The sequence below is a fragment of the Haliotis rufescens genome, unplaced genomic scaffold (genome assembly GCF_023055435.1).
Source record: "Haliotis rufescens isolate VD_foot unplaced genomic scaffold, xgHalRufe1.0.p SCAF_11, whole genome shotgun sequence".
Classification (NCBI taxonomy): domain Eukaryota; kingdom Metazoa; phylum Mollusca; class Gastropoda; order Lepetellida; family Haliotidae; genus Haliotis; species Haliotis rufescens.
In genome coordinates, this window is record NW_025963791.1 from 43,391,941 (window position 1) to 43,419,917 (window position 27,977).

General features: G+C 40.3%; 2 protein-coding genes across 3 annotated transcripts; both read right to left on the bottom strand.

Moving 5' to 3' along the window:
- Window positions 1-782: 782 nt before the first annotated feature.
- LOC124126044 (arylsulfatase I-like) lies at window positions 783-26,297 on the bottom strand. Of its 2 annotated transcripts, XM_048392797.1 has the most exons (2): window positions 25,265-26,297; window positions 783-1,486 (listed from the first exon to the last, which is right to left on the bottom strand). In XM_048392797.1, the coding sequence occupies exons 1-2, from the start codon at window positions 26,270-26,272 to the stop codon at window positions 1,049-1,051; spliced, it is 1,446 nt and encodes a 481-aa protein (XP_048248754.1). In that variant the 5' UTR covers window positions 26,273-26,297; the 3' UTR covers window positions 783-1,048. The 2 variants fall into 2 exon arrangements, with proteins under 2 accessions (XP_048248754.1, XP_046345427.2); XM_046489471.2 differs by lacking the exon at window positions 25,265-26,297 and having other exon boundaries at window positions 783-2,500.
- On the bottom strand, window positions 24,606-25,256 carry LOC125378041 (arylsulfatase J-like). The gene is made up of 2 exons (XM_048392798.1): window positions 24,846-25,256; window positions 24,606-24,762 (listed from the first exon to the last, which is right to left on the bottom strand). The coding sequence occupies exon 1, from the start codon at window positions 25,247-25,249 to the stop codon at window positions 24,872-24,874; it is 378 nt and encodes a 125-aa protein (XP_048248755.1). The 5' UTR covers window positions 25,250-25,256; the 3' UTR covers window positions 24,606-24,762; window positions 24,846-24,871.
- Window positions 26,298-27,977: the final 1,680 nt, after the last annotated feature.

Below are 27,977 nucleotides of genomic sequence, written 5' to 3' on the forward strand. Positions count from 1 at the left end.
CTTTGTTGAGTGTAACTGTGTCACGGACATTATTTTCAATGAAGTCCTGAAGAACCTGGAGTGACCTTTCTTCAGTGGCAGGATTATTTCACCTTGCGTTGTTTTACTGTTTTGTCTACAATTGTCATGTTATCCTAAACAGGGAGGTTATACAAATATTTCCTACAATGGCGAATCACAGAAACCTGGCAAAAAACATTACATTTTTTTCGGATCACGTGTGGACATCGCCACTTGAAATAGAATCAATAGTGCTGAATTTGTATTAACAGCACGAACAGCAAGAACATGTAGATGTAAACGCCGATTTCACTTGCAAAAAGTGCACTGCACAATTTTTGTAAGTAATATTCCTCATCGCCAGAATGGCTTGTTCTTGGTTTATAAGTATTCGCACACATGCCGGAATCTTCCTTCAATTCAAATCTCAATATTTCATCATTCTATTTCAATTTCCGTGTAATATAGTCCCTTAATGTCATCTCTGACAAGCATTTAGAAGCTGACGGTAGCCTGAGGAGTTGTTCGTATCTGGAATAATGTTGAACAAATCATTTCTAAAAATGCACTTTCCATTTAAATACAAATAAATAGATAATAAAAACGGCCCTTTGACGCGATGCATTGATATATTTATCCCGTATAATCCTTTGACGTCACAATGACATCAATGGTCTTGAAGAGCTCTGATAAAGGTGGAAGTACTTCTCTAATACCCATGGAAGTGTCACAACAACAAGAATTGCATCCTCGAATGAAACAATAAATCAACAGAAAGGGCATCGTAGACTGACAATTTAATTTTTTCAAACAAAATTTATATCACAGTTCCAGAGAGGAATGCATCACTTTATTCCTAAATAGGACATTATTTTCCTACATGATCCGGTTTTACAGAGGAATTACGTATAGTCAAGCAAATCAGATACAAAATAACACATGACTTTAGGCACAACACGTCTCTCGGGGGATCTAAAGGTCACGTGACTTTGGGCACAACACGACTCTCGGTGGGTCAACTGGTCACGTGACTATATCGAAGCAATTTCTAGCACCAGCCGGGGCTCCAGCTACCATTAAAGTTGACTGGGTTAGATCGAGGGTCAGAGGGTGGGTCCATTGCAGGCACCCGAGTCCCATTCTCCAGGGCCAGCATCTGCAGCAGGAAGTTGACAAGGTCGGGGTTGTCCTTGGAGATGTCCTGGTGCTCCGTTGGGTCGGTGCTGATATTGTAGAGCATGATGCTAGGAAGGGGAGTGTCATCCATGATTGTGACGTCTAAGTCAAAACCAGGGCGAGGGTGCCGTCCCGAGTTTCCAGGGTCTCCAACGATCAACTTCAGGTCTCCCCACCTGAGAGCTGCACCATAGTGGTCGCCGTTGATGTTGTAGACAAATTGATTCCTAACGCTGCTGTCTCCATTGAGGATCATGTCGACCTGACTCAACCCATCGATGTCCAGTTGGCTGGAGTCTCCCCCTGCTATGTCCAGTAACGTGGGGTACCAGTCCACAGCGTGGAACAGACCAGGGTGAGTGTAACCTTTCTTTTTCATCAGAGTCTTGCTGTAGACGAAACCCGCTCCCCTGGTACCTCCCTCCCATAGTGTGCCTTTTCCACCCCTCAGAGGCCAGTTACTGGCAACTCTTGAAGGGCCACCGTTGTCTGTTGTAAACACAAGAAGTAGGTTGTCCATTAATCCAAGGTCATCAAGGACAGTGGTGATGTTGTACACAGCATCGTCCATAGCGCTCACCATTCCACTGTAAACCTTCCTATTTAAATCTTGAATGTGGCTGTATCGGTCTGAATATTCGGCGGGCACCTGCACTGGAAAATGTACAGCTTGAAACGGCAGATATAGATACATCGGCTTGGACTTGTCGTGGTTCATTATGATATCAATGGCTCTCTTTGCAAACACGTTTGTGGAGTATTCCCCTTGAGCGCCTTTGTACACATCTGTCATGTTCCTGAAGTCATAATTATTGTTTTCCTCATGTGTGAAGTAGTCCTCCTTACCTCCATAGTAGCCCATGAAGGTGTCAAAGCCTCTGTAGGTGGGCGTGTACTTCCAATCACAGAAGCCTAGGTGCCATTTGCCGACCATGTGGGTGTCATAGCCAAGGGTCTTCAGCCTCTGTGGGATGGTGGTCAGATTAGCTGGCATGTACTTGGGCTGATCTATTAAGATCGGCCCGTCCTGGAGCCCTGTGTGGTATGGAAACTTGCCTGACATGAAGCAGTTTCTTGAGGGGGTACACAGTGGCTGGACGTAGGAGGAGTTAAGGATGACACCACCATGGGCGAGGCGGTCAAGTGTCGGGGTCTTGATGTCGGGGTTAACCCAGCCAACATCATTCCAGCCAAGGTCATCGGCCACAATGAAGACAATGTGTGGTTTGTCTGCAGCAGTGCTGATTTTTAAACACAAAGCGACTATAATAGCGAGGACAACTGAAAGCTCCATGTTAATGAAGTAACACCTATACATATGGCGAGACGGTATATATACCTAATGAGAAGGTGTAATCTATGTCTCATGCAGCGTTTAGGTCAATATCTGTTTTTTTACTCTTATCAGGTGAAGTTACATGTGCAAGGCTACATTCTTATCAGCGTTTAATCATTGTTATAAAATTTAGTACAAAGACGTCCGTGAAAATACTTATTTTCCTGTAGACGGATTCAAAAGTAAATTCAAACAGAAGAAAGATCGCTCCTCAAATATTATAAACATTGGGTGTATTTGTTAGATTGTGTGTTGTTTCTGTGGTGGGAGGCAAATGGTTTAAGTTTACGAGAGTTCACCCTAAAACCAGAGTTCGATTCCCCCAACATGTATACTATGTGTGAGGCACGTTTTTCTGTAAGGCATTTGTTCAGCTCCTTCACGGATTATGGAAAAAAGAATGCGAAAAGACAGACCCACTTACTCAAGTAATAACAGTCGAAACAGACATGACCAGATGACTCACAGTCAACAAACAGTTGATCGATGAGAGATTCGAATAGCACCAGAACTGTCAGAAATAGGTCATAACTGGCCAGTAATGAATGATTGTCAGTTCTGGGAAGTGAGCTCCCAATTCCCGGATATTGCGAAATTCACCAACCAGAAAGCGAAAAAGGGAATTGAGCGACGAGAGGATGGCCTATTTCAAGTGGGTAAGTCGACTTACCAATGGTACGTTATGATGTAGATAGTTGTGATGTAGGAACCCGGTGTTTGTAACGAAGAATGGACCTTATTTTAGTCAGCGTGGTACGCACCGTCTCTCGTTTTGTTGAAACTATCTTTCCAACTATCTTAGGCACCAGAATTTCGACTGAGATTGAAGCCCTGCAAACGATGTCTCTTAACTAAGTGGCAAGCAGTTCAGGTAAAGGTACGTCTGTTAATCCAGATGCAGGCTATTTCTGAGCACAAAAGATCACAATTTCATAAAATAACAAACGAAATTACGTTGGATACAACATCTATGCTAGCATTTGCATGAAACATGCAGTTGATGCCCTTGTACACAGTGCGATCAAAGTGATCAAATCCTCTGTATAAGCATAAAAGGTCTTACACAAGTCTTTATTCATTCGTTTTTATTTTCATTCATTTTCCTCTCCTAATATTCCGTTTAATTGCTTATGGTATTCATTCATTCAACCTTCGCCCCAGGAACCTATAGTGCAAAGGTTCTGTACTTCTGTAGATAATTCCTTGTTATCTGGATTTTCATGTAGTGATACCATTAGTCATCAAGCAGTGGACAACATGATCTCAGTGTAATATTTGTTGAAATATAGGTCATTATTTAGGTAACATGCTCGAGGTATTTTACCGACTCTAAGCGTGTCAGATACAACAATGATCTGTAAAGCAACGAAAGCAATGAGATATTTTCAAAATAACATTTCACATCATGATCTAGTTTTGAATTGGTCAGAGATTAGATTAAAAGTAAAATATGCTGTGGCATGAGAGAGGTTGTGGCATGAGAGAGATCGCCGCCTGATCACATTTTGATAAACACACGCCACACCTGTGTTTCATGCACACGATAACATCTGGATGCATTGTAGTCAGATAGAGATCTTTAAAAGTACAAAAGGGAAGAACGCACCTTAAGGTTTCTGGACACACCTTCTATATCCCAGAATTATCCTGATTTCTACAAAGGCAGCACAAGATGCTTGCGGATGTATGTGACGGTTGTTAATTGCTGCTGAACAACCTACTACGAGTGTACACGTTGACAAACATACACGACTATGCATGCCATCTCCCGCCTCAATATATAGACACAGAGCTACCAAACATCACCAAAATAACCACACACTGACATAAATATTTAGTGAAGTTTACTCACTTCCTAAGTGAATTTTCCTTACTTGTCAGGAGTTTTTTCAAACCAGTTCGTAAATATTAAGACTAGCATAGGTTGCCCATCGTAGACAAGTACAATGTATAAAACAGTCAGTTGCGATTACTATCAATCTTTCTTGCTAATTTTGCATCCCTGTTGAAAGCTGCTGAATACAATTTGCAAAGGAAAAACGTGAATGACATAAACAACATAGGTGACATAAATTTATTTACACAGTACTACGAATAAGTAAATATTTAAATGAAGTGCTCACATGATTTGATGCACTGCGCGAAGTAAGACCTGCTTTATTACAGTATAGGTCTTGATTATTGATCAGATCGTCTTGACTGTGCGCCGCCATTTTATTTCCAGCAAATGCAAGGGATATAAGAGGTGGAATCTGTTTGGTCAAAAGGAGGGACACAGGGGGGACATTACTCATAATAGCCAATGGTGGCGCTGCAACAGAGCTTGGAAAATCAAGCCTAGTTCGGCAAACCTGGAAACTGAATTTATATATCTGAAAAATAGAACAGAGCTCTTTGTAGCCAGTATATTCTGTGTGCGTCTCCCTTGCACGAGGAAAATGTTCTTTGCTGTTGTTCCACGAGCACCAAGCTCCCTCGCGAGCTGATATTTACAATGCATGGTACACAGCTCTTCATAATTTCTTGGGTTCCTAAAATAGAATTTTATCAGTCGCGTGTTGTTAATATAAGCTGACGGAGATTATAGGAAATGTAAAGGCCCGGACAAGGATATATATGTTTACCTGCTTCTTTTCTCGTCAAGAGTTGATTGCTTAAAATATAAACTTTGTTATAGTGTCAAGAAGTATAGTATTTTTTTAGCTTTTAAGGAATATTTGGTGGGCCTCGGCTACATTATCTTTAAGGAATGGAGAGTTACTCAGGCTTTGCCCTCTACATAGGATACCCCTTCTCTCCACCGCTGCAACGTGACATCTACCAGGTAGGGTAGTAAATTCGCTGTTATATAAGAACCTTCTGGCCGCTGTTACTTATCAAGTTAATAGAAAACCCTTTTTGTCAGTGAATGGAGACGTTCAACAACACTGGCCTCACTACATACACATGATCACACACATAATTATATGGCTCACTCGGTTCAACTGACAACCACATAACACTGGCCTGAATGGACACAGCACACGCACATGCACATGCACACAGCACAGCACAGCTAGCACAGCACAGCACAACAGACAACACTACATACTTATGCAGAGATTTCTATTGGATTTAGTGAGGGTTTTGTCGCTGTATTTATATTCAAATTGGCATGCATAAGAAATCACTTATCTCTACACAAAGCACAAAACGGCGAAGCAGACTGGAATAACAATCGCAGAAACTTTAAAACACAACTATGTCTTCATCATGACTGACTTGCTTAGTTCTGTACAATTCGTCAAAAGTCCCTACCAACTTCATCAATGTCGAGAAACATTAACACTCACTGATCAGACAATCGCAAAGCTATTGGTGCCTTCACATCGGAACGTAACAACAGACAAAGCGAGAAACCAGAAAGGCACACACAGACTACCATTAACGTACAGTAAATATGTTAATCAATGAATAGAGCACTAATAAGACATGAAACCCACAGGCAACTCTTGCTCCCCTAAACACACTGATATTTACAGAAACAAAATACAATACGTTGAAAAATCCCCCAAATGAAATCAACACTAAAACAAGTTTTACCTGTCTGTAACAAAACAACAACCACCTTCACATTACAAATCTCCACCACACTGGAATATGCCCTACATGCTCACACATCGCAAACAACAGAACAGATATGCTATTAATGCAAAAGAACCCTTTCCATATGAAAGAATAGATTTCATAAAAAGACGCAACACCCATACACCCGCAACAACCACAAAATCCGCACCGCCGCCAACATCTCTTACAAGCCACACTTTACTTGGTTGTCCTCAATGAGATGACTGAGTCTAGATTTCACCTACAAGGTCCGCGCGTCTAAATGTTTACCTCAGCTCCAAACCTGTAACTGTCTCACTTACCATAAGTTATCCCTTTCCACGTCCGTGCTATAGTGTTTTAACAACACACACAGCTAAACCTCAATACTGTTTCCCCACGTCCGCGCTCCCAATACTCCAAACTTCAACCTAACTTTATATTATACACTAGCTTCATACTTCAAACTATTCCCAATCCACATGTTGTCATCTCACATGTCCGCGTCCTTGCTCTCATTCCCCACGGATCCAAGCTTACTTCCAAACAACCCATGGCCACCCCCCTCTGTACACATCTTTGAACCGATGCATTTGGTAAGAGGCGACAATGCTTGTCGTAAGAGGCGTATATCGGGACCGGGTGGTCAGGCTCCCTGACTTGGTTGATGAATGTCATCGTATCCCAAATGCGTCGATCTATGCGCATTATGTCAATCACTGGATTGTCTGTGCCAGACTTAATTATATAATTGCGGCGTTAAAAAACAAAAGAACAAATTCAGATTTATCTGTATTAAACTCAAATGCATTCTCGGACCTAAACAAACCAAGTAATAATTTTTTAATCGCCGCAACTCCGCATTGCCTTCCCTTCAGTACCCCAAGCCACCAAACCCCTTAATTGTCTTACCAGCTTCCAGATGATTCCTGTTCAACAAAATAAACTTTCAGTTTAAAAAACAACATTAATTTATTTCTGGTTTTGGGACGCATATACCCAGTGCAGTACACTGGTAAGAAAAGTCCCATGCCTTTAGCTCCCTTAGAAGCAAAAGTAATAAGTACTTCCAGTTATCGAATACCCCAATGCATGCCCATGGCTGTATAACTTTTGAACAGCAGCCCCTATGTCTCTAGCTACGAGTATCTTAATAACAATGTTGTACGCAATTCGTGATAACTAGCAAAGAGTCGTGAGGGTAGCGAGGCCTTATGGTGGGAATAAAGTTAAAATGAGTCTATATTTATTTTCCATACTGACGGTCATAGTTCCTTCGTCAACATACATTTCGTGGGGAAAAACAAGCGTTTCCCCGTAACTACGATTCTGTTTTAAAGTTAAGTTCATGTCGATGCACTGTAGTGTCATTACAGTCACTCAAAGAATAATCGTGGAAGAAGAGTCTACCTTTTTCAGGATGTTTGCCATGAGGAAAGTGAATTTTGTACATTGGTATTGGAAACGCTGGCGACAGAAACATTGTGAACGTTTATGTGTGACTTTTTCAGTATCTTATATTTCATCGTAACGTTACTAAAATGCAGATTCAATCTGATTGATGCGTCCGCCTATAGTCTGTTTACTGCAAAATCGTACCGATAAGGGGGCACGGGTGGCCCAGTCGTCTAAGGCGCCGCGATTCGCTGTGCAGAGTTGCGTCCCCCTCCTCCCACATTAGGATGACACGCCGCGATATAACTGGAATAATGTTAAAAACAGCGTTAAACCCAACTCACTCACTCACTCATACCGATAAAATGCAAAATAGATATACATTTGAAAGCAAAACTTGGTCTGAAATAGTATAATAGTATAAAAGTTATTTGTCCAAACCGACTCATCAAAATAATTTCAGACATTGTCTTGAGGGGTAGAAAAAGCTGTGTACGATGTAATTGTTGGTGGTGTAATGCCTGTTTTAACAAGGGGGTCTGCACTGTAAACTGAACAGCCCTACATTCGCACGTGAAATTCGCATGTGTTCGGCTGAGCTACTGTTTTTTTCTGTAATAAAATCCTGTCAAATGAAAAGTCTGAATCAGGAGCGTATCTTTCTGCAGTAGTTATTAAATGGAATATATAATGAGAATCTGTTAAATATTCTCAAAGCAATGTTAATGATGCTTGGTATTTCTATTCAGCTAATTTCAAATAATAAAATAAACAAAACGAGCTCAATATATCAATACATTACGGTACATGATGAAAGTCACAGATGATTTGAAAACCTTGGTATTTCACGTTTCTGATTATTGCAAGCTGGAGGGGATGTACTGACAAAACTGAGACCTGAATGAAACCTTCATATTAGTGAAAGAGATGGTTAAGATCAGACAAGTTTCAGTCAAATTATTATTTCAGTTGACAGAAACAGTGAGAGTGCCAAAGAAAATATTACGGTATAGACGTTTGAGACTATCCCTGTGTTTCGCGATGCCATTCAGCTGCTTTGTTGATTGCACAGACCTCTTTGTAACAACAAGCATTAAACCACAAACAATTACATGAAATGTTGTTTCTTAAACACTTTTGTTCGACACTTCATGACAATGTCTGAAATTATGATGACGAGTGGGACAAATAAACCTTCTAATGCCATTTAAGACGAATTGTTGCCTTTGGTTATATATATATCTTTTTTGCATTGCAACGATACGCTTCTGCAGCAAACGGACTGTAGTGAGTTGAGGCATGTTATATTCCGAACATGGAAGGTAACATTACATTGAAATGTGGTCTCTATACTGATATAGGGTCTCTGGTAGTTTCTACCCTATTCATATAAAGTAAACCACTCCCCTTAACTTAAACCATAATCTTTTGTGTAAGGCATAGCCTCGAGTTTCACCTCCAATATGCAGGTAAAATTTGATCGTGTTCCCCCGAAGTTGTCAACACAAGACGGATTACTCAAGTGCGCGTGAGGCAACGCAAAATAATAAAAAATATAAGCTAAAGATTTGTTGTTGTTTTTTTCATTTTTTTAAAAAAAAGGCCCATACGGACAATGATATTATCCTTACCGTTTTTGGTGTTAATTTAGTGAATGGTAGACTTTTTTTCTGTATTATTTCTTCCCTGATGTTAAACTTTACACAGGCTAAACTATAATCTGCCCTAAACTTATAACAAACCAAGTACTAACTTGCTGTGGGAAGCAATGCGGCACGGATGACGTCACTCTTGATGACGTCAGAGGGACGTCATAGTTGGTCAGGACTCCGAAAGAACCTGGAGGGACTGTAAACTTTCATTACTGGCAGGACTATTTCGCCTCATGTGTGGTAGGCCTATTTCAGTTTGCACTGTGGGGGACTCCAAACAACATGGGTATGGCAGGCAAGCAGGCCCCTAAGCCTGCGTTGGCAAGGATGTGGCAGGTCCAGAGAGATCATGGTAGGATTCCGGGTTGGCATTTATGTGAAGCTGTTTGTGTTTGCTTTTCAGTTGCAATGATCAATGACCCGATGTATGAAGTGTTTTTAGTGAGTTGGTATTGTATGTGAATGATCTGTCAATGATGCTTCTGTTTTGTTTATATTTGTCATGCTATCTTATACAGAGATGTGGCTGGTCTGTGACACAAACATTTCTTTTAAAGGCAAATCACAGAATCCTGTCAATGACCACATCATTTTTGCGGATAATCAAATACAATCAATAGCGCTTTACGTGCATTAGAAGCACGAACTATAAAAAACGTGATGATATAACCGCTCTCAGTTATCTGACTGCCTTTCTTCCCGGAATGTAACCACATGATCAAAACTCCTTTATGATGTTTATCGCTAGCCAAATTATTTTTTCTCAAAAAGCTCACTTGGCAGTTTTTTGTAAGTAGTATCACTCACAACGTGATGGCTTGTTTTTTTTATTTTATGAGTATTAAAAGACATGCAGCGAACTGCGTTGAATAATAATCACGATTTTTCGCGATTCTATTTCAAGTTGCCAGGACTAGAGACCCTCAACATCTTCTCAGACAAACACTCAGTCGCTGATAGCAAAAACAAGAATTGTACTAGTATGAACCAATGCCTGCCTTATCATAACTATCCTTACAATGCACTTTCCATAAAATAATGAATACATGAAGGCCAATGGGATAAAAAACATCCCTTAGGACACGATGCATTGATATACTTCCCCTGTGATTCATCGACGTCACAATGACGTAACGCCAATGGTCCCGAAGAGCTCTGATAAAGATGAAAGTACTTCTCCAATACGTACAGAGGGGTGTCACAACCACAACAATTCCTTCCTGCAGAATCATTTTTCTCAAACAAACAAAAGCCAGACCGAATACTGGCAAGATGATTTTCATCCAAGATATACATCGCAGCTCTTCATCAATGTGGCAGACAGGAATGTTAACAAAATGCGTCACATTATCTACAATAGGATGGTATCGTTTTACACGATCCAGACATACATACGTAGACTAAGATCTAGTCTCTGAAATGAACATATTTTACAGAAAACAAAATTGTTAAATAATAGCTATAAAATATAATAAAAAGGAGCCCAGTGATTTTCTTCATTTTCAGAGACTAACCAAATCTGCAGAGCAAAAATGCTTAGAATTTCACAACACATGTACAGATTGCTATCACTCATTACTGACATGCTTCTAAAAGTGGGTGCGACAAGGGTATTTACTACCCCTACTACTCCTCCCCAAACACCCCTTCTCACTGCAAGGGGCGGGCCTATTAGCGGGTTGCAAGTGTCCAATGTCCAGAAATCCATGAATTTGAGAAGTTTAACTTTAATTTAACAACTATTTTTTCTTTTCAGGGACAAGATGTTGGTCTTGATCTTTCAAAAACTCATCCAAAGATTTCAAAATGACTTAATATTCCTCCAAAGTCTAAATGTTTTGTTTGCACTATAAATGGCAGTTTGAATGATATAGCATGGAACAGGAGGAAAAGTATTCACTAAGACGGAGCATATCTACTGATTGAAAAAGTTTCAAAAGTGTTAATACATCAGGAATGTTCAATGTATGATGTGTGTCGAAAAAGTCTAGTTGATGACGCTTGTGTGGACAATATTGTCAGACGACTTGTGACATCATTTAAAATAACATTTATATATTTGTATGAGTGAGTGAGTATGGTTTTATGCTGCTTTTAGCAATATTCCTGCAATATCACGGCGGCGGACACCAGAAAAGAGCTTCACACATTGTACCCATGTGGTGAATCAAACCAAGGTCTTCGGCATGACGAGCGAACGCTTTAACCACTAGGCTACCCCGCCACCCTACGGAACTGTAGACTGATGCTCTGTATACTTGCTTTCATCAGCAATAAAGCGATTTAACTCTTCAATGCCCCTATTCATTTTTACTCAGAAATGCAAAACGTTTGGAAATCCTCCCCTGTCCTCATCAGGTTAACAATCAACGAACTAAAGAAAAAAAAACACCCAGATATTTTATATGTTTCCAGGTCTCCAAAGTCATCACCCATGTTGTCTGGACAGAGTGGCAGGGTCAAGAGCAGGATCGGGTCTGGGCTCAGTGTGGGGTCATGGGGAGTGGTGGGGGTGTCTCAACATGTGCTAATACTAAACACTAATGACAGCCTGACTGACTGATTATTACAAGCATACATTATTATGGGCTGTATTGGAAATATTTGTTTCAGGGTCTGTATGACAGACTACTACACAGGCACAAAGACAGATGAGAACAAATAATCACGTAAATTACACATACTGTCACGTGACTCGGTGATAAAATAGTTCTCGGGTGTTCGAATGGCCACGTGACTACTGAAGCACCGTAGTCATGGAGCAATTGCAGAGGCATCCGGGTCCCATTCTTCAGGGCCAGCATCTTCAGCAGGAAGTTGACAAGGTCGGGGTTTTGGAGGGGGAACACAGTGGCTGGACATAGGAGGAGTTGAGACGGTCAAGTGTCGGTGTCTGGATGTCAGGGTTGATCCAGCCAATGTCGTTCCAGCCAAGGTCATCTGCTACGATGAAGACAATGTGTGGTTTGTCTGCAGCAGTGCTGATGTTTAAACACGAAGCAACTATAAGAGCAATGGCAACTGTAAGCTCCATATTAATGAAGTAATACCACTACATGTAGTGAGTCAGTATACATGTATATACCTAACGGGAAAGCAGGGTTAAGAGCAATATCTCTCTCACTCTTTTCAGGTCACGCTACAAGTGCATTCTTATCACCTTTAAGGTATAAAACTTAATATATATAGACGTCAGTAAAACTATTTCATTTTCCTAGTTAATGTTTGTGGGGGACTTAAAAGTTAATACATATGAAAAAAAGAATGTTTCTCAATACATCACATGGTGTGTGTTTTTCTGTGATGGGAGGCAAATGGCTAAAGTTTCCGAGAGTTCACCCTAAAATCCGAGTTTGATTACCCCAACATGTATATCATGTGTAAGGCACGTATTTTTTTCTGTAAGGCATATATCCAGATTTTACTGATTATAGAAAATACGGCGAAAAGCCAGACCCACTAACTGGTGTGATAACATTCAGAATTGAGGACACGACCAGATGACTCACGGTTAACACACAGTTCTCAGTGGAACTGATGTTCACCTGACTATCACAATGCATAGTGAGTGTTAGATGAGAGTAGCACCAAAACTGACAGAAATAGGTCATTAGTAGGCAGGTACCTTTGGACTGAGTGGGGATATACAGTTCAGGGAAGTGAGCTCTTATTCGTGGAAATCTTTATATTCACCAAAGGGTAGGCCAAATAGAGAATTGAAGTAAAAAGCGACCTCAAAATTGTGACAACTTATTTCAGGGGGAAAGGTTACGGACCAATGGTAAGTTATGATGAAAAAAGCCTGAGTTTTTAACGAAAAGTGGACACTATCTCTCTTAACTTAGTGGCAACCAGGTCAGGTGAAGGTACGACCAATAATCCATGTGCTGGCTATGTCTAAGCCAGAACACAAACAGTCATCAAGATTCAGTGTTTAATTGCTTGTGAGATTCATTCATTCAACATTAGCCTCATGGACCTATAGCGGCAAAGCACTGTTCTGTACTAGGTACCGTCACAGTAAGCTGATTTTTCATGTAGTAATACTGTTAGTCATTAAGCATTGTGACAAACAATAATTAGGTATTTTCTCTGATCTGACTGGTTAAAAAGTGCTGTCGAGAGAGAATGACATCACTGAATTTTTTTGTCTCATTACCATGTATGTATACATTAATCAGTGAGTCTATTTTTGAAATCATCAACAAGGAGGAACAGATCTAGATGCAACTTTTCCCTTACTTCAACACGGGAGATTTCGATGACATATTGAGCAAATGGGACGTCTATTCATTTTCTGAGATACATAAAGACATTGATGGTAAATGAAAACGTTTTCCATTAATTTCACAATCATAATCATAATTGATGTAGTTTTCTTGGGCTTGACCAAAGGACAAAAAAAGTTTAAAAAATAGACTTTCATACACCCATATAATTATGTTAGTATGTTTACTCACAACAGCTATTAAAGATGAAAACCGTTCTGAGATGGCCCCTGATCTCGGAACTACAGACAGGGTTTCCAGAGAGACCAACGTCCTAATTTCCAGTGACCACTTCGCATGGCTTGTTGCAAAAACAGAACAGGGCATCATGGATGGGAACCTCTACGAAATCTTCTGGCTGCAATACCTCCTGGGGAGTTAAAATATTTTGAAATAAGACAGTGAAACATAAAAAGATAGATGAACACATACCTAAAATTTCAACGCAGATTCGATGAACATCAGCGAGAGTAAGACCCCTACGTCATTGCCATAAGAACAATGTAAACGTCACTAATGTGTCATCACAAAAATTTGCAATAATGTACTGAGAATGACAAAAATCTTAAACATAAGTTAAATATTTGGTTTTGTTAGATTTGAGTTAAGTTATTCTGAATGGATGTACGGCAATGTCAACACCGCACCATAATAAAACAATTACTCCCACTTACTGTCACATTTGGAACGTGAACACGGCAATCCTTTCACTTCCAGAATGGTTTGGTTTCCGAGGTTTTGAACCAAAGTGCTCCCTGCTTCTCGAATGAATGAGTGAGTGAGGTTGTTTATGTCGGAGGCAGAAGTACTCAGGGAAATCTTTACTCCAAATCGAGTTTTGTTAGGTTGTATGCTGCCATACACAGGCATATCAGGGCATCGCCATTTGAACGCAGCATAAATATTATCCGAGACAGGGTATTTCACACAAAAAACAATGTTTTTTCTGTCCATGACTTCGTAAAGTGCAGTTAGACCTCACATTCGTTTTTTTCCAGGCTCCCAAGAGACGATTCCTCGTCGACGACACCGAATGGTACACCACGAGGCCAGTACCTGTCGAAGATAGATATATCTAGCCACTGTGCACTGCTTACATGAATAGCCTCCAAGTAAATTTTTCTGCTATTTTCCATGATTTCTTTCACATATGCAATTCCCCGGAAAACAGTACACAACGTTTTGTCATCCAAGCTAAGCTGCATGTCTAAAATCTTGTACGTTTGACGTCTCTTGTTATCACCTGTTTCAGGCGTGTTGACACTATCTTGGGGCCAAACAGTATTAGACCATGGGCTACTTAGGGCTGCATCCCCCACCTCCCAAAAAAACCTACTTTTACTGAAGCCTTAGTATGTTCTGAACATGAAATCATATGTCCCTTAAAGGCACTTGTAGTATCACAACGACTGTACGCATAAAGTGCCATCATTGCTGTGTAGCGTTGCTGATTATGGGACAGAGCAACTTCACTTACATCATTCAATCTATTTTTATTACCAGTGTCAGTTTTAAAGAGAATTTTGATATTCTTGAGTACATAATGGAGAACGATAAACAAGATATCAGTATCTGGGCTCTTAACTCTGACATATTTGTAGTTTTGGAACCTGGCATATTCACAATAAAGGATGATCCTGAAATCTGTCTCCTCCTTGGGAAGACTTGAGGGCTGGTTTTTCTGTACACTGTTTCAGACCCTCATCAGAAGTACATGGGTATGCAGAGCCTTGACATACGACTGTTACTTTTCTACCTTGTAGTTTTTCTGTGTATTTATCTTGGCTCCAGAGTCGAGTAAGGAGAGTGATGAACTGTTGCTTGTTCATATCATTGGATAGGAACTGCTTCCAGTCCGTGGGTTTGTTCGTATTCTCTCCTTTGACAATGAGTTCCTCTCCACATCCCTTTCTTTGTCGCTCCATGGATTTGGCAGAGTTTGCCACACAGCTGTCTGTGCTGATCACAACATCACCGTTTTTTTACATGATATCAAAGACTTTCTGACAAATTTGGCTGAAGTTACCAGGAATATCTTTCAAGTAATAAAAACAAGCGTTGCCATTATGGATTACAAGAATTTCATTAGCAGGAGGGACACCAGCGTCCTCCAGTTCCGGGGTCAGGAGATGGAAAGCCTTTGCCTTGTCTGTCTTTCCAAGGAAGCCGTCCCAATGCTGGAGTTAAGGGATATGTCAGGAATTCCTTCAGATCTACTTGTATCCCTTGATTTTGGAATTTGATGAACAACTGAAAAGCAATGTTTCCCTGTTGCTTATACTGGACTACTTTGTTTGCAGTGGTTGTAATGCTGATCTTCTTGTTCATGTCTCCCAAAGTTTTGAGACTCAAACGCTTCACTGGCTCAAAATCATTGCCTGTTTTTACAAAACGAAATATTTATCTCCTAAAAGGACAGCATGATCTCAGTTTAATGAACAGTTAATTTCGATTCCTGGTCTTTCAAAGAATCTTCCTTTCATAATTGACAAATTGCAATGGTACATTTACTAAACTTTCATTTACAATCCAATAAAGGGTGGTTTCCTGCTCATTGTGCGATCCCTGTTGACACCTGCTGATTACAATTTGCAAAAGAAAATATATCAAACCATAAACAAAACAGGTAAAACATAATGGTTTTGAGCTGCATGGTAAGCAATTGCCAGATAAAAAAAATAAACCATATGGTTTTTCACTGGCAAACTTAACAAACCTCGCTTCGTGCATGAGTACAGTAAGTGTTAAATGTTGTCAGTCATTAACAAATAACATTAACAACTTTCAAGGTCAATACATACCTAACACTCTGACTCATAATTATCTACCTGTCTCAAAATGGCGACCCGGACAACACATATGTGAGGTCATTCCCTCCATTCCTTGGCAACAAGATGGACTTAGGTTCTGTGAGGGTAGGGTTCGTTTCTGGAGCATAACTCATAAACCGTCACATATATTTTCATGAAACTTTGCAGGTCTGTCAGGTACATGCTTAACTGGTGCCTTTTGCTATTTAGAAATTTTAGATTGTTTTACGTTTCCATGGCAACAAGGTGGACTTAGGTTATGAACTCTTCTTTTTTTACAATTTCCATGACAAGTTCCATCTCGGTTGAAAAAGGTTGTCTGTTAAGATTTAATTATGTCATAAATTCTGCAACAGGGGCGGGGGATATAGCCACGTTAGTAACATTAACAACAGATATATCTTTTAAAACTGTATGGAACTACAAGGAAATTACGATAAATAATAATATGTTATAGAAACAGAATAGAGATCACCAGCCACCAAAGTGAGGCCAGCATACAAGCGATCGCGGGGATACTTCTGCTTCCTGCATGGTTTCAGTAAGTTAAGGCCAAAATTGAAGGCAACAAGTATTCAAGGAGTAAAAGGTAGTAGAAAAATACATACTTTGAATGATATGGCCTCACATACCCTCTCAAGGGGACAATACAATTTTTACACTTCAGCCCCCTCTTGACGGTGTTTATGAATTCGGTAAGTATGGGAGGAAACCGCAAACAAGAGAGAAACATATCAAAAAGGAACTAGTGAATGAATATTGATTTCTTTTCTTCTAAATATGTCTGTGTAACTCTTTTCTCATTGCAATTTGTTTCCATTTACATTTCAATCAACAATGTATTGTCTTTGAGATAATGTTCTGATGTTCTGTTCCCATTCAGCCGATCTTAGCCTTTCGACGTTTACAGGGGGAGGTCACAGTTTGTTGAATATATTTGACGAATTATGTTTTTGTACATGTAATCTGATAAACCAAGAGTTTGCTGCCGTGTTAAAAGCATCAAAATTTTTTTTTGTATTTTACTTTATGAGTCAGTGTTTCCAAACAAAACACCAAGGAGAACTGTAGTCAACAGAGCAGTCTTTAACGACCACGACCACGAACAGCAATGCGCTCAAAATGTTTCAGTTCATTTAGGTTTGTCTGGTTACAAAAGGCACTCGTGAAGAGCAACCTCCTCGTGGTGAGTGCTGGGTAGCGCTAATAGCTCTTCCCCCGTGTGGAACCGGGGTAGAATAATTCCACAGCACCCCATTGCTGGTCGTAAGAGGCGACCAAAGTGGGCAGCCCGTTTGCCGTGGGTTGCGTCCCTGTGTCGGCGGAGGACGGGAGTCTGGTAGTTGAGGGCACTGGTTCCTGGAACTGTGTTCCTTTGCCCAACACACTACTTCGACCCTTACTTCGCCTAGACGGGTGGTAAGATGGGCCCGGTCTTATCAATCGGCTGGTCATGCCAGGCCCTGTGCGTAATATTGTATATGCACTCCTGTGTTGTATTATAATGTATATTTTGGACTTGGCCAAGCATACTTTGTATGAATTACCAATTTTTGATGGAATAAATTGCCTAGAGTCTTACGCCAGAAGGCGGTGGCTCATGGGCCAATCTGGTGATGTTGACCTCTGTATTCTGTATGTCTCCAGTTTCTTGTCATGGACTGAACCTGCCTGGCACTACATCTGGTAGATAAATATAGCTATTCAAGTCATATTTGCTGGAGTATAGCATCCCTGTATCCCTGGTGTTTGCATCCTGGATATCCGGTGCAATATAACACTGTCCTTGTTGACACTCGATGGCGGGTGGGGAACAGGGGTGCTGAATTATATTCTTTCATCATGGCTCAACAACAATCTGGTTCTTTTCGCAATGAAAAAAAGAGACGATTAGAAGACATTGATATTTCGTCTGGAAGTATTTCTCAAAATATTGATACCTGGGCTAGATTCCTGGTTATTGAGGCTGCTGATAACCTGCCTATCAAATTAAATCCTTTTGCCATTTCTAAGGCTGTGTCCGGGATTTGTGGTGAAGTCAAGAACGTCACCCGTCTCCGTAGTGGTTCGCTTCTGGTGGAGTGTGCACGGAGACAGCAATCTCTCAATCTGTTGTCTATTTCTACATTTGCCAATATTGAGGTTGCTGTGTCTGTGCACAGAACCTTAAATTCTTGTCGAGGCATTGTTCGTGACAGGGCTCGTTGTCTGTCCGACATGTCTGAGGATGAAATTGCTACTGAATTGGAAGACCAAGCTGTAACCGCTGTAAAACGTTTCACGTTTAAGAAAGACGGTGTCATCACGAACACCAATACCTATCTCATGACGTTTGCTCACACTTCCCTTCCACAGTCAATAAAAGCAGGTTATATGAACATCGGAGTGGATGTGTATGTCCCCAATCCGCTCCGATGCTACAAGTGCCAACATTTCGGTCATGGTTCAAAATCCTGTCATAACTCTGTGGTTTGTCATCGTTGTGGTGACAGCCATGAGAGCATTGACTGTAATCATGATCTGAAGTGTGCAAATTGTTCAGGCCCACATGTTGCTTCATCCAAATCTTGCCCTGTGTGGCAAATGGAATCCAAAATAATGAAAATCAAATGTGAAAAAAACATATCCTATCTGGATGCCAAAAAACTATTCAAAATTCAGACCACTACGCCCTCAACTATGTCCTACTCCGCTGCAGTCTCCCGCTCTGTTACAACATCTACTATTTCGTGTCAGACTGACTTGACATGGGTCACGTCAGATCAACCAGTTGATACTATTCCAATCACTCAGCCTATTCCTACCATCAGTCTATCCAGTTCAGGATCTCAGACTGAGATTCAGTCTGAGAAACCATCACATACGTCAGTCAAACAACCAGTCGTTGTTCATTTGTCGACTAAAGAAAAAAAGAAATTGAAGAAAAAACAACTGCCAATCGTCCCTTCACCTTCAGAGGTTCCTTTACAGAACTCCTTTGGGCCTCTGGACATGGAGGTTACTCTGTCCTCACAGGACAGGCGGGGGAGTAGTTCCTCCTCCCATTCACGCGAGCGATCTCCAATTGAGCCACCATGACTCAATTGTCTAATATAATGCAATGGAATTGCAGAGGACTTAGGCATAATTTTCATGAACTGCAGTTATTAACAAGTGATTTAAATACATCAGCAATTTGTTTACAAGAGACGTACCTTAAAAATACAGATAAGTTTGATTTAAAGCAATATAGTTCATATCATTCCTTCTCTCCTCCAGGAGATAAAGCTACTGGAGGTGCTTCTATTTTAGTGCGGCGGGGCGTTGTTCACAGTCCTGTTCCGCTTGACTCGACTTTGCAAGCAGTTGCAGTTAGACTTACACTGCATATTGCCTTCACACTTTGCTCCTTATACATTCCTCCTTCTTCAAGTCTTCAGCGAAATGATCTACAAAAACTATATGACCAACTCCCAAAGCCCTGTGTCATCATGGGTGATCTAAATGGGCATAATCCTCTATGGGGAAGTTCAACCATTAATCAAAAGGGAAAAGTGATCGAGGATTTTGTTTCCGATAACGATCTTTGCATTTTTAATGATGACTCCGACACTTACTTACACCCTGCTACTGGTACCTATTCATCTTTAGATCTGTCTTTGACGGACTCAGTTTTGTTAAATGATTTCTCATGGTCCGTCCATGATGACCTATGTGGGAGTGACCATTTCCCCACGGTGCTTAAGCCCATTAATCCAGCTGTTGATCCACCTTCACCTCGATGGAATTTTGTGAAGGCTGATTGGCTTTTATTTCAATCTTTATGCAAAGATAAATTACAACCTACTTCTTTTCAGAATGTTACTGACCCAATTCAGTTGTTTTCAGATCAACTGAATGAAATTGGTAATGAATCCATACCTAAGTCCTCAGTCAACCCACGTGTTCGTAAACCATGGTTTGATGCTAATTGCAAACAAGCTAGGAAATGTCGTAAGAAGGCGGAGAAGTACTTCCGTAAACATCCCACTGTCCATAATTTAAATACTGTTAAAATTTCAAATGCCAAGGCAAGACGTCTATTTAAGCTAAATAAACGTCAATCCTGGCAGACTTATGTCTCCAAAATTAACTCCCGTACCCCTATGTCCAAGGTATGGAACATGATCAAAAAGATCAAAGGCAAGGGATCAAATTCTACAGTTAACCATCTGAAGGATGGCGATACTTTGTTAACTGATAAATCTGCCATTGCCAATAGCATTGGTGAAACTTTATCTCATCATTCTTCTTCATCTAATTACGCTCCTGAATTTCAAAAATATCAGCTCCAACAGGAGAAGAAAAAAGTAAATTTTACATCTGATAATGGTGAAGATTACAATGAGGTATTTTCACTACATGAGCTATATACTGCCTTAGGGCAAGCTCATGATACAGCAGTAGGCGCTGATAATATTCATTATCAGCTGCTGAAACACTTGCCCGAATCATGCCTTGAAACTATGTTAAATATATTCGATGATATTTGGACATCTGGGATGTTTCCAGCTTCATGGCATAAAGCCATTGTTATCCCCATTCCCAAACCTGGGCGGGATCATTCTGATCCATCAAATTACCGACCTATCTCTTTAACTAGCTGTGTTTGTAAAACGATGGAACGCATGGTAAATAATCGATTAGTGTGGTACTTGGAAACAAATAATCTTCTTACCAATATACAATGCGGTTTCCGTAAAAACAGAAGTACTATCGATCACTTAGTGCGTTTAGAATCGTTCATTAAAAATTCCATTGTAAATAGACAACATGCTGTATCGATCTTTTTCGACTTAGAAAAAGCTTACGATACAACATGGAAACATGGTATTTTAAAAGATCTTCATGATTTTGGATTAAGAGGCCGTTTGCCTCATTTCATATCACAGTTTTTAACAGACAGGCAATTTCAAGTCCGAGTGGGTACAACCCTGTCTGATCATTATAATCAGGATCAGGGTGTCCCACAAGGCAGTATTTTGTCTGTCACTTTATTCAGTATAAAAATTAACAGTTTGTCAAAAGTTTTAAATGATTCAGTTGATGGATCACTTTTTGTGGATGATTTTAATCTATCTTGTCGTGGTAAAAATATGCACACAATAGAAAGGCAATTACAATTATGTCTTAATAAAATTAACAAGTGGTGTCTAGAAAACGGGTTTAAATTTTCCAAATCAAAAACTAATTGTATACATTTCTGCAGAAAATATAAGCCACATAAGGACCCTGAACTATTTCTGAATGACACTCCTATCAAAGTTGTTAAGGAGGCCAAGTTCTTGGGACTTATTTTTGATCATCACTTAACTTTTCTCCCGCATATTAAATACCTCAAAGCTAAATGCCTGAAGGCACTCGATCTATTAAAAGTTGTTTCTAATTCAAAGTGGGGAGGGGATCAAACAACCCTCTTACACTTGTACAGGTCACTAATTCGTTCCAAACTTGATTATGGCTCCATCATCTATGGTGGAGCCTGCAAAAGTAATTTACAAAAACTAGATACGATACATCATCAGGGTCTGAGGCTTTGTCTTGGAGCCTTCAGAACGTCTCCCATTCACAGTCTCTATATAGAAGCAGATGAGCCTTCTCTTAAACAACGCCGACTAAAATTATCTCTACAATACATCACTAAATTATATTCTAATCCGTCAAATCCAGCTTTTGAATGTATATTCCATCCTCTCTACGAAGATCTTTACAATAAGAAATCGGCACTCCATCCACCACTCGGAATTAGAATAAAATCTGCAATATCAGCTTCAAATATTAAACTCCAAGATATAGCTCCTACTCAACTTTTCTCCTCTCCTCCTTGGCAAATGGTAAAGCCAGAGGTAGACCTGACATTAACCAAACTTAAGAAATCAGATACTAACCAATTAATATACCAACAAGAATACCACCAACTTAGAAACAATTATGACACTTATAAATCTATATTTACCGATGGATCCAAGGATGGTGGCACAGTTGCTAGTGCCACAGTCATTGGATCCAGAACAATCTCTTCCCGTTTACCTGATAACAGTTCAATATTCACTGCAGAAGCAAACGCCATTTTTACAGCACTTAAATATATCAGTAATCAATCTAAACATAAACAATTCATACTGTTTTCAGATTCTCTTTCATGTCTTCAGGCAATTAAAAATATGTCTTCAAAACATCCACTTTTAATCCAAATTCTTGAGTTATTTAATGATCTTGCTACTGGCCAATATGACATCGTCTTTTGTTGGTTACCAAGCCATGTTGGTATCAAAGGTAACACAATGGCCGATGCTGCTGCAAAAGCAGCCCTCAACAAATCTGTGACACCACTTCTGATCCCATACACTGATTTTAAACCCATGATTCGATCTTACATCCGCGGTCTTATGCAACAGAAGTGGGACGCCCAAGTAGGTATCAATAAATTACATGAAATTAAACCAAATATCGGTTACACCTACTTGGGCTGTCAGTCCAGATTTGAAGAGGTCATTATGCGACGATGTCGTATTGGCCACAGCAGATATACGCACGAATATTTATTACAAGGTGAGGATCCTCCGTTTTGTATCCCTTGTGATGAAAGAATCACGGTCAAGCATGTCCTGCTTGACTGTGTTGATTTTTCCATCACAAGGGATAAATATTTCAATGTAAAAACAATTAAGGACCTTTTTAATGATGTTAATTCTCGTTTAATATTATGTTTTTTAAAGGAAATAGAGCTTTTTCATAAATTTTGATGTGTTCAATGTATTGTTTTACAAATTGGTAGTGCGAAATTCATAACTTAGATTGTTAGTGGCTGTACCCTTGAGGGGGGTTGAAGTAGCGTAAAATTATTGTCCCCCTAAGAGGGTATGTAAGTCCCAAATCATTCGAAGTATTTTTCTGCACACTAGGCTTTTAAACGTAGTATCTTCGTTATTTTAATCTAAGGCTTAACTGGTACACTGTCGCCAGTGACTGAAGGGATGATATAAATCCTGCCGGGGTCCATGCAGGAAGCAAAAGTACTGTAAGTCCCCATGGTCCCCAGTATGGTGATCTCCCTTCAGTTGCTGACGATTTCTAGCCCATTTTTAAATTGTGATGTTCATTAATGCTTACTGCCTTTTAATATTCTCAACTAGTTTTAAATCAAGTCTGTGATATTCTAGTTATTCTACTGTCCTTCGTTGACAGCTTTTTATTCAGTTTAAATATATGTATCATAAATGTATCATAAATGTACTTTCTCGTCACGATATGGCTGAAATATTGCCCATGTGACGTTAAATAATAACTCACTCACTCACTCACTCACTCTGGTTACAAAAATACTCGTACAAGACCAACATTACATGTGTATCAGCTTCTGGCTTCAATTGTGTGTCAAATCTCCTCACGATCCAACACTTTGTAGGAGTGAAATTGTGTCACGGACATTATTTTCAATGATGTCCTGAGGCACCTGGAGTGACCAAGAACTTTTTTCAGTGGCAGGATTATTTCACCTTGCGTTGTGGCAGGATAAAAGGACATATATCATAAACCTTCGTTTGTAAGGACGTGACAAATTCAGAGACTCCTGTTTGTTAGATGCAGTGTGCCGAGGGCCCTGTTTGTATGTGGTGTTTGATTTGTGAATGAGTGGTACTGTTTTGTCTACAATTGTCATGTTATCCTAAACAGGGAGGTTATACAAATATTTCCTAAAATGGCGAATCACAGAAACCTTGCAATAACCATTACATTTTTTCGGATCATGTATGGATATCGCCACTTAAGATAGAATCAATAGTGCTGAACTTGTATTAACAGCACGAACAGCAAGAACATGTAGTTGTAACCGCTTGCAGTCACCAGACTGCCAGACTGCCACTCCTTATCTACCATCAATGCTGATTTCACTTGCAAAAAGTGCACTGCACAATTTTTGTAAGTAATAATCCTTATCGCCAGAATGGCTTGTTCTTGGTTTATAAGTATTAGCACACATGCCGGAATCTTCCTTCAATATAAATCGCGATATTTCATCATTCTATTTCAATTTCCGGATAATATAGTCCCTTAATGTCATCTCTGACAAGCATTTAGAAGCTGACGGTAGCCTGAGGAGTTGTTCTTATCTGGAATAATGTTGAACAAATAGTTTCTATAAATGCAATTTCCATTAAAACACAAATAAATAGATAATTAAAATGGCCCTTTGGACGCGATGCGTTGATGTATTTATCCTGTATAATCCATTAACGTCACAATGACACCAATGGTCTTGAAGCGCTCTGATAAAGGTGGAAGTACTTCTCTAATACCCATGGAAATGTCACAACAACAAGAATTGCTTCCTCGAATGAAAAAATAAACCAACAGAAAGGGCATCGTAGACTGACAATTTAATTTTCAAACAAGATTTATATCACAGTTCCAGAGAGGAATGCATCAGTTTATTCCTAAATGCGACATTATGTTTCTACATGATCCGGTTTTAGACAGGAATTACGTATAATCAAGCAAATCAGATACAAAATAATCACATAACTTTAGACACAACACGTCTCTCGGGGGATCGATTGGTCACGTGACTTTAGGCACATTACATCTCTCGGTGGATCGACTGGTCACGTGACTATATCGAAGTAGTTTCTAGCACCAGCCGGGGCTCCAGCTACCGTTGAAGTTGACTGGGTTAGATCGAGGGTCAGAGGGTGGGTCCATTGCAGGCACCCGAGTCCCATTCTTCCGGGCCAGCATCTGCAGCAGGAAGTTGACAAGGTCGGGGTTGTCCTTGGAAATGTCCTGGTGCTCTGTTGGGTCGGCGCTGATATTGTACAGCATGACACTGGGGAGGGGAGTGTCATCCATGATTGGGAAGTCAAAACCAGCGGGAGGGTACCATCCCGAGTATCCAGGGTTACCAACCATCAACTTCAGGTCTCCCCACCTGAGAGCTGCAGCATAGTGGTCGTCATAGATGTTGTAGACAAATTGATTCCTAACGCTGCTGTCTCCATTGAGGATCATGTCGACTTGACTCATGTCCAGTAACGTGGGGTACCAGTCCACAGCGTGGAACAGACCAGGGTGAGTGTAACCTTTCTTTTTCAGCAGAGTTTTGCTGTAGACGAAACCCGCTCCCCTGGTACCTCCCTCCCATAGTGTGTTTTTTCCACCCCTCAGAGGCCAGTTATTGGCACCTTTTGTAGGAGGTCCACCATTGTCTGTTGTAAACACAAGAAGTAGGTTGTCCATGAATCCAAGGTCCTCAAGGACAGTGGTGATGTTGTACACAGCATCGTCCAAAGCGCTAACCATGCCACTGTAAACCATCCTATTTAAGTCATGAATGTGGCTGTATCGGTCTGAATATTTGGCGGGCACCTGCAGTGGCCCATGTACAGCTTGAAACGGCAGATATAGATACATCGGCTTTGACTTGTCGTGGTTCATTATGATATCAATGGCTCTCTTTGCAAACACGTATGTGGAGTAATCCCCTTGAGCGCCCTTGTAAACATCTGTCATGTTCCTGAAGTCATATCCATAGTAATCAGCCACCTTGTCCCTGACATGTGTGAAGTAGTCCTCTGTACCTGCATAGTAGCCCATAAAGGTGTCAAAGCCTCTGTAGGTTGGCGTGTACTTCCAATTACAGAAACCTAGGTGCCATTTGCCGACCATGTGGGTATCATAGCCGAGGCTCTTCAGCCTCTGTGGGATGGTGATCAGGTCCGCTGGCATGTACTTGGGCTTCTCTATGAAGACCACACTGTCCTGGAGCCCTGTGTGGTAGGGAAACTTGCCTGACATGAAGCAGTTTCTGGAGGGGGAACACAGCGGCTGGACATAAGAGGAGTTAAGGATGACGCCGCTACGGGCGAGACGGTCAAGTGTCGGTGTCTGGATGTCAGGGTTGATCCAACCAACATCATTCCAGCCAAGGTCATCTGCGACGATGAAGACAATGTGTGGTTTGTCTGCACCAGTGCTGCTTTTTAAACACAAAGCGACCACAACAGCCATGACAGCTGTAAGTGCCATGGTCATGAAATAATGCCAGTATTTGTAATGAGATAGCAGGTATACCTAATGAAATGGCCCGATCTGTTTCGCCTTCAACTTTTAGGTCTGTCTCCCTCTTATCAGATCACGCTACATGTGAAGGTTACGTTCTTATCATCATATAATTACTGAGCATCTGTTTACACAAATGTACCACATATAACAACAAGAACATAACACATATACCATTAGAGCATTTGTCACAACAACACAACAGATGTAGCATCACTAGCGGCAACACAATGACTGGACGTAGGAGGATGGCGCCACTATGGGTGAGGCAGTCAAGTGTCGGGGATGTCAGGGTTGTTCCAGTCTACGTCATTCCAGCCAAGGTCATTTGCCACAATGAAGTCAATGTGTGGTTTTTCATCAGCGGTGCCGTTTTTTAGACTATAACAGCCAGGGCGACTGAAAGCTCCATGAAGTAATACCTGTACATGTAACGAGTTAGTATAGCCTGATGAGTTTATCCTTCAGCGTTAAGGTCAATCTCGATCTCACTCAGGTCACGTCACATGGGCAAGGTTACGTTCTTATCATTACTTTGTTACTGAGTGTTAAACAGAGAAAACGTGACACGTAGACGTCCATGAAACTCTGTGTGTGTGTGTGTGTGTGTGTGTGTGTGTGTGTGTGTGTGTGTGTGTGTGTGTCTGGTATTTGGGCCATCTCTCGTTGGATGCGACGGTCACGTAACAATTTCTACTGATGGTCAGTGGTGGCTGTCAGGTAATGTTAAATTATTCTTTCATTCATTAATTTCCTGTTTTATATTGTGCAATTGTCTGTTCAATTCATTCAATCATTCACATCCCAAACATATAAAGTATGGTTGTGGGACAGTATTACAGTGTAATATTAGTCTTCATTACAATGTTAAGGTAACAAGTGTGTTTCAGACTCTGAGGGTGTCAGAGTCAAGAGTTCAAGAGGTTTTATTGCACTTTAGGCCTCAGGCCCATATACAAAACAAGAGTACAACGAGATAATAACCATGAGTACAACTGCTGCATACAATACATATGCGGCGACAATGTTACAAAGTGAATGTACACAATTGTTTTACGAAGTGACTTCACGATACTATAAGATTCTTGCACCGAGAAAGTGCATGATGAACAAAAAGTGTTAACCTTAGAATTGTTTTTCTATCATTAGAATTCAACAGAGATTTACATGAATGCAAATTTGATAAACGCAGGTATTTCTGTGGAATATATGCTTCCCTTAAATCAGCATAAACAGTACAAACAAGCAGTATATGAAGTTCATCCTCTATACAAGTTTAACATAAAGGACACAATCTCATTGGCTTTGGGACAGAACGATGTCGTCCAATATTAACCATTATTTCAGACAATCCGAGACGAAATCTTGAATATGTTAGGCGCAGAGATTTGTGTGTTATAACATTTGAATACAATTCAGGTTCAATCAACGATTTAAAAGATCTATACATGACATATCTTGAACTTTTTTCAAGTGTCGATCTCCGATCCTGCTGAAACATATCTAGTGACTTTCTATGGAATAATCTTAAAAAATCATGTTTGTTATCGACATCTTGATGCAACCACACATATCCGAAACCGTGATAAAATAGCATATAACAAATATTTGATGCCAATGTTGTGTACCCATGATTGTCAAGAATAAGTAATATTTTGTATGCTTTTCTAGGCAGGCG